Genomic DNA, 8,177 nt, shown 5'->3' with positions numbered 1-8,177 from the left:
AATATTCTTGTAAAGTTCAGTTTAGTAAGACACTGCTGCACAAGCACACATGCAAGTTTACACTTCGGAAAAGAGGTGATAGTTCACCAGCCACGTTGCTGAAATTAGGCTTTCAGAAAAAAAAAGACTAAATGACAAACTTCTTAGTATACTTGCATATATAGATAGTACAATGAAAACTTCATATTTCTATCTCAAATTAGGTCAATTAATATTCAGAAAAATTCTATAACATTACGTTTAAATAATCATAAGAGGGGGAAAAAAACCCACCAATGTTCTAGAAGCTTCTCTAGACCTTTCAATCAATTTTATTTATATGCAAAACCAAGAGAAACTCAAAAAAAAAAAAAAAAAAAAACAAAGCTCCTCCTGATGCTAAAGCTCTCAATTTACTGACAGGCAAATGGCTTCATGCTGCCACTTAATCTCATTTCTTGCATAATGCCCTCTAATTAGCATATCAAAGTGAATTAATACTTCTAGGGCATTAGCAATGGGGAAATCTGCTCCAGGCTCACAATAGCAGTTAAGAGAGAGCCAAGAAATCCTCAAAAACACCACAAACCACTTTGCATTGCAAAACTGTTCAATTTATTTATCCTCTCTCTCTAAACACTTTTACCGCACACTGTTTTACTACTGTTCACCAAACAAAATGATAATTGCCAAAGTTACCAGCATCTGTAATGCCTGTTTAGAATCTTAATTTAGATTATGTTGCAGATAATTTCTATATGCAACCATTTGTTCTACTATAAATGTTAATACAGAGACAGTGGAAATGTTGACATTCTCAATTAGTTAATCTGAATCTGAAATAAAATTTTATGGTTTTTTAAAATTTATGAATTTTTTAATGTAAAAAGCCACCTGCTGGACTCGGATGCCTAAGAAATATGCTTTTAAAACTGATGTATCCCATAAAGCAAAACAAAAAAAAAAAATCATTTTGCCATAACATATGTTGAATCTCCCAAATTATGGTTTAAACATTGTGAGGAATCATCAGCATTAAAAGGATTACAATGTATACCAAAGTCCTCATTAATATAATCACACAAAAAGAGTTATTGTTCAAAAATGTTTTACATTTTTAAAGCACTTAAAGAAAACAAGTACAAAACTTTTAAAAATTATTTTTATCTATAATTACTTTTAATTATTTTCAGTCTTAATTACCATACTATATAGACAAAAAAAAATACTATACCAATTCAACTTAACACATTCTATCACGCCAGTTTTTTTGCTAGACATACAACTCAAATTTCATACCAAAGCAAACTACTATTTGCCATCCAAAACTACAAACATATTACGTACACGGAATATGTCCGCAAAAAAATAACAAAGAAATTCTGGTTATTCTGCTATAAAGAGGATAATTAGAATCAAATGTTAAAAGATTAATGAAATTTATTTTCAAATTATGTTGTGTCTGATGGTATAGAAAGGTTCATTTTTTTCAGTGGCTCATTCAAGCATTACTTATAATTTACTTGTTATATATGACACTACCATCTAGCTGTGATAGTAATTTGTCTGATTAACTTCTATAACTGTGTAAAAAATTTGATAGCCATGTCTGAAAAACTTTGACCAATTTACACTCTATAGTGATGTAAATTATTTACTCTCTTCATACTTAAAGACTCAAATGGCCTACTGAAGTAGAGCAAATGTTTGAAAAGGTCAACATGGGAGGGGGGTGTGTGCAAGCTTTGTTAGTCAGTTACTACCTAAATCATGCTGATCACACTGATAAATGGCTAAAACACAAGCCTGCTGAGAAAACAAATAAAACATTATTCTCATAGTGTCAATATTGAAATAATAAATACCTAAAGATGTTCACATATACACAAATAGAGGAAAAACAGTCTAAAAATCCTTATTTAACTTGATGTGTTGGTGCTGATGTGTTAAATTTATTCTCAATAGACACCTCAATAGTATGAGTATGAAAGTGATGACTGATTTAGGGTGTGGTTCATGAAATGCGGTTTCAATTCTTTATAGCTATACTTCATATAATTTCATCCTATATAATGCCACCATAAAGTAGCAAAATTTAAATAATCTGAATAAGATGTTAAATTTAAATCTGTCTTGGAAGTGGCCTTTTACAAAATGTACAAAATGAAATCTAAAAGTACAAGCAAAATTAATTAAAAGGAAAAGGATCATAGTATGAAAAACGTACACTGATATATTTTATGAAAGCTAATAAACCAGTGTGCTTTTGGGGGCAAGTCAGGATTTCCTTTACTATTGTAATATACTCCTGATTTGGAATAAAATTATGTATATGTATATAACAACATAGTAAACTACCAAAGAAAATACCAAAACTACACAAAGCTAAAAAAATGAAGTCCACTAAAACTGAGGAAAGAATTACTTGCACAGATCAAGTTAGTATTGACAAGAAGGTTAGTAGACAGCCCCATATTTTTAAGATAATACCTACTTGATACTTTAGATCATGACGTTCTAAGGAACAGCAGTGTAGCAGGGTTTTTTTTATAGGGTTTCTACAAATACACTGCATGTATTATGAGGATGGGAGAGGAAGAATAAAGGAAGTTAGAAAAACACCATTCTTTTACATCCGCCCTCAAAACTTCCTAAAAAATTTCAGTAAGTTATACAAATTTATAAAAATAGAAAAAATTTGATAAAAAATATTCTTAAAGTGCTTTAAGAAAAAATTTATGATAAAGCAATATAATTTATGATATTTCTAAGATATACTATGTATTTTTTCCTATTTAATCATTTAATATTTCCAATGCAAACGAGCCATGTCTAAAATTGAAATTAAATTTAAAATATTAAAAGTCCATTAAAATTTGCTTTGAAATAATTATGAAAGGGTAGGAGTCACAGAGAAAAGAAGAATGGCCAAGTGTTGCTAACTGCTGAAGGTAGGTGATGAGTTCATGAGGGTTCGAGTTTCTCTTCACTCTACATGTTTTATATTTGAAGTTGTCCATAATAAAACATTTTTTAAAAAACAGAAAATAAGCTCATTAAAACACAAAATTAATCATGAATAGAGCAGTACATTTGTTTTTAAAACTCTGGAACAAATAATGATAATTATATTGGAAATATTGTAAGAGCAACCTAAAAGAATGTATGTAATAGATACGATAGCATTTAGTCTCGCATATAACAATTTTCACCTTTCGTGGTACATTTTCATTTGATGAAATATTTGGTTTTTAAACACTGGAAATTAAAGAATTACATGGCACTGTACAGAGAAATTTTAATATTGAAGCATAAATTTAAAAAAAAAGATCAGAAAAAGAAGACTCCAATGAGTCTCTAAATCTTTAAGGTCAGAATTAAATAGAGAGGTGTTGACTAAGAGCACTGCCTTGTCCCTCTGAGAGCTGGTCACACTTGTAGCAGCAAAGATAAAAGGTTTAATCATATAAATCATATTCAAAATGCATATAAAAACTCAAGCTCCATTCTTGAACCAGTTTTGCTCTCTAAAATTCTTATGAGTCTTTCTACGGAGTGTTCCTTTAAAAGTAAAGCATTTTTAATAGTCATTTTTTTCTCCTTAAACATAAAAAAATACTTCAACCAGCCCAACCAGCCAAGCAGGCCTTTCTCTTCCCCTGCGGACACCTCCTGCAGTAGAGAAGTTCATTAAGTTTTATGATCTTCCCAAGTCAGTCTTGCTTATAAGCCTCACAAAGGCCACAAATCTGGCAAACCATCATGTATGCCATTAGACATTACTAGTAAATGAATGCTATTTAGGGTTTGTGGTAGCAATAAATCAGAGTTTGGTTGGCAGCTATCAACATGGAGTATTTTAACCTACCGTTTAAAGAAAGAAAAAGGTTGTATTAATTTTTTAATATACATTTTTTCACAATACGATTCAGATTCTATGCCAAAACGTTGGATTTTCATTTAAATGTTTTAAATACTTTTTTTTCTCAAAAACAAACCATTGCCTTCATTCAAACTGTCATAATTAAGACCTTTAAGAAGGCAGATTTGTGAGGATATAACATTTCACAAAAGAAAGTACTTCAACAATCAAGATTAAGGTGGCCAAAAAGCTGTGAGGGAATGCACCAAAAAATGTAGATGAAGAGCTCTCATAGCATCATAAATAAATATTATTAATAATTAATAAGTGATGGTAAAATATGGCTAAAAAACAAGAAAAATCTTAACATAATTATCTCACTGGTTGTTTACTTAGTTTAGAGGCACAAATATCTTCATTATAAAGCCTATAACTTTCAATGGCTTTCAAAATGCATAAATATCACAAAATTCAACATTGACAGATATTTTTGCCCCAAAATAACTGAATGACAAATTTCACAAAAGAATACATTTTCAAGAAAAAGCAAGTATCTCATAGTAAAAGCATACTTTCCCCACCTCTGAACAAGAAAATAATATAATTGTGGTGGATTACCCATTTATCTGTCAGACGGGAAAAATACCTTTTTGTATTTGGTAGGAGGGAAAAAAGATGTTTTCCAAACTAAACCCCTCATGTGCATCAGAACTGGCAGTGTTCACTACCTGATCAGAAATCTCAAAATCGACTGGCAGATCTACAAATACATGGAATTCTTTTTAAAGATTTTGTTTTATTTTAGAAGTACAACTGAAATGACATTATCTATTGAAGTGACAGTTCCCCCCCACACACATTCCCACTAGTCAACCCCCTACCCTTCCATTATGCAGAATACAGTCATCACATAATGTTCCAGGTTCCTATTACAAATGACTAGGTAAACTTTCTCTAGATTACAGAGAATTAATGTTTGAATGTTATATTATTAGATTAAGTAAAATGACCTCAAGAAAAAGCATTACACAATATACAGATATTCAACAATGCTTATTTTATAAGTTTCCAAAGCATGACCATGGGAACAGATGGGGGGTGGGTGCGGGGGAGGGGGGGGAGCTGGAATTTGCTGCCCCGCTTTCTTTGCTTTGGTAACACTAATGTCTACACAGCTGTTTTATTTCAAACCAAGGATTCTGAGTCCAGCGTCCCTGTCTCCTTCTAAGACTAGTTTTAGAGGCTGAGGTGGAGCTATGGGTAGTAAGTAGGGAAGAAAGGAGGGGAGAGAAAGAGCTTCACCCCCATCAATCATTCGGTACTTAAATCCATCCCTCTCGAGCTTAGAGAGGCTGGCAGGAAGATGCCTCTGACCAGACAGCCTCCTTTACTCTTTGTCGGCTGTTGGCTTTTTACAAAAGAGATAATGTGCAAACTTGAATCCACTGGCCAAAGCACAAAAAGAGGATCTAATTTACAAAGTATCACTGAAAGCCTCAGAAACAAATTTCAAAACACAAAAATTTCCTTTGTCAGCTACCTCTTGCTTCTTAAATAGCAAGAGCCCTACCAAAGCTCTCTTTGCCACTAATCCCAGACTCTGAAAAGACTTTCTTTTTCGTAACTCACCTTTGACATGAGGTTGACTACACTATCCTTTCAGAACGGTGTAACTAAGTCTTGTGCAAATAAGCAACTAGAGGACTCATGCTTCCTAATTGAATTCTGCCTGCTGCTAAATGTCTAAACAAGAAAAGCAGTTTGCTGGGTTTGGTTTTCAAGCTAACTAGGCCAAAACTTAAAAAAGGCAAAAAAAATAAATAAATACAAATCATGAGCAGGGGGTGAGGGGAAGAATATCAATCCCCTCTCCCTAGTAATATAATGCCGTATAAAGTGGAATCAATCTTAATATTCACAACATAGTCAATACCCCAGTGCTTAGCTGTCAGCAGAAACTGAAGTGGAGCCCTGATAGCAAGAAAATCCTTGGACATTAAGCAACATAATTTACTGAGAATTATGTACTTTTAGGCTCCTAAACTAAGAATCTTTAAGATTTAATGCTTAATGTCTTATTTTATAGTCAGATAAAAATTATCTACTGTTTTAAATCACAATGCTTTCCAAAGATAGCTAAAAGTCAACACAGAGTGAAAGTTAGTAATTTAAAATGTCTGTGGCTTACAAAATGTAAAACGCATCTTAAAAAGATCACTCAATATTAGGAAACCATGCATACTATGTGAATGAAAAGCAGAAACGGTGCTCTTTAAGGCTCTTGATATTTGCTGTTAGTCATGGTTTTACCATATATTTTAATAGCCAGCAACAACTCATCATCTTTTCTAGGTTACTTTTAGGATCAGAATAGCATGGCAGAGTGAAAAATCTGTTTACAAGGAGAGTAACTCGCCCACCAAATAACAATTATAGGCAGTATATTATTACTTGTACACTCAATTTAAATACAATCAGTTAACGTTTAAAATTGTATCTCTTGGATATTGCTACATCCTGGACTTTAACTTTCTCTTCTTTGCCTCAACTTAAAAATGGCAACTTTGTAACATTGTACAGCCAACACAGGCACATACAGACATAAACACAAAACAGTAAAGCTTGTTTAACACACTTGTTTGCCATATTCAGGGAAGATAAAACCAAATACCAACTAAAACATCTAGATTAAATCTCTAATTCCACCTGAGTCACTACTGTCACTAAATTGCCTTCAATTTTTAAGTCTAAGAAAATTAAATTAACATGAACTGCCAAAAATTTATCTAATATGTACTTGTAGCTTTCACTCCAGCACTTCTGCAAAAGCTGTCTCCTCATATATATTCCCTGCCTTGAACACTTCAAAAATTGTTTAATCTGCATCCGTGGACCTTTCTCTATTTTATAAAATATATTAAGCGTATTTACAAAGTAATGACTTCAAGGATAAAATTTACTGAAAGTATTATTAATAGATGTAATACACTGTATATACCTAAAGGTATCATTTACTCTTCCTCTTTTCTTAAAAGTAATCTGCCCAACTAAAACACTAATTCAAACATGCCCCTGGAGTCTGTTCAATTGCATCTATTCTTCTATCAGTGGAGCAGACGCTTAAGGCTATCCAAGTAAAACAAAGTTCGGGCGATGCTTCTCCCGGGAACTCGGTTCCTGGCATCCAGTCTCCCGTTGCTCCTTTTAAAAACTGACATACAAACAAGGCGAAAGGAGCTGGAGAGGGCGGCTGACGCTCCGGGCCCCCTCCCCGGCTGCAGCTAGGGGCGGCCACCTGGGGACAGCGACCCAGCCCCGTCCGCAGCTACACTTCATTTTACACTAGGAGCGGAATTGAGAAAGCGACTCCAGATTTATTGCAGTTTTTTTTCTCACGATCAGGAGGTGGGAAGGAGAGAATGATCAAAGATGGCGGTGCCCAAAAGCAGCAGCTCTCAACTGGAGAGTCGAAGGAGTAGCTCTGACCCCACCTCGGGGGTCTCCAGGCCCACAGCGGGGCGCAGCGTCTTACCTGTTTTCTCTTTGATCTCACACAGGACGCTGAAGAGCGCGGGTTTCATTCTGTGACAGTTTAGGGCATGTTTCCTAAAAAACAAATAGCAAAACACAAAGGTATTAGCATCACCTATGGAATAATATGGCGCCTTCCTTTAAGTTAGACCCAAGATTTAATTCCGGCCCCCGATTCGGAACGGCTTTTTTGAACCCTGGAAAGTCAACAGAAACTCAAGTTGACTAGTGAGCGACAGCCGGCAAGCTCCGGCGGCTCAAGCTCCAGCCCGAAGGAAGCGCGACCCATCTGCCCGGCAGGCAGCAGCCTCGGCGACCGCAGGGCGCGAACCCGTGCGGGGAGCCTCGACACCCGGGAGGCGGCGGCGACCCACGGGAGGGGATTGCGCGGAGGGGCTCCCGCGTCCGCCCTCCGCAGAGAGAGCCCGCGCGGGCGGGCGGCCGCCTGCGGCCAGCGGGCGGTGACAGCTCCGCAAACTTTGCGAGGCCGCCCCCCCCACTCCGCCCCGAGAACTTGGCCTCCCGCACCCACCCCGCCCGGGAACCGCCCATCGCCCCGCGCCGGGGCAGGGAAGCCGCCCGCACCGCGAGGTCGTCCCGCGGCCAAGTGGAGCCCGGCGCCAGGACTCCGGGCCTGGGGAGAAAGTTGCACTTCCGTCAGGTGCGGCCCGGGGCCCTCTCCGGGCGGCGGGCACCGGGGTCCAGGCGGGAGGTTTGAATCCGCGCGCGGAGGGCCGGGCTGCCGATGGGCCGGACGGCGCGGGAGAGAAAAACCACAAAACCCGCGCGGCGCCAAGTCCGACCC

The 8,177-nt window shown here is 37.0% G+C and overlaps 1 protein-coding gene across 2 annotated transcripts in view; it reads right to left on the bottom strand.

Moving 5' to 3' along the window:
• PBX3 (PBX homeobox 3) overlaps positions 1 to 8,177 on the bottom strand; it is a 195,369-nt gene that overhangs the window by 186,787 nt on the left and 405 nt on the right. For both annotated transcript variants that reach the window (XM_006917971.1, XM_006917972.3), the window contains exon 2: positions 7,374 to 7,447. In XM_006917971.1, coding sequence (XP_006918033.1) covers positions 7,374 to 7,447 — 74 coding nt within the window. The remainder of the gene's footprint in view (positions 1 to 7,373; positions 7,448 to 8,177) is intronic.

The sequence above is a fragment of the Pteropus alecto genome, unplaced genomic scaffold, assembly GCF_000325575.1.
Source record: "Pteropus alecto unplaced genomic scaffold, ASM32557v1 scaffold67, whole genome shotgun sequence".
In the NCBI taxonomy this organism is placed as follows: Eukaryota; Metazoa; Chordata; class Mammalia; order Chiroptera; family Pteropodidae; genus Pteropus; species Pteropus alecto.
This window is presented reverse-complemented; position numbering and strand designations above follow the sequence as displayed.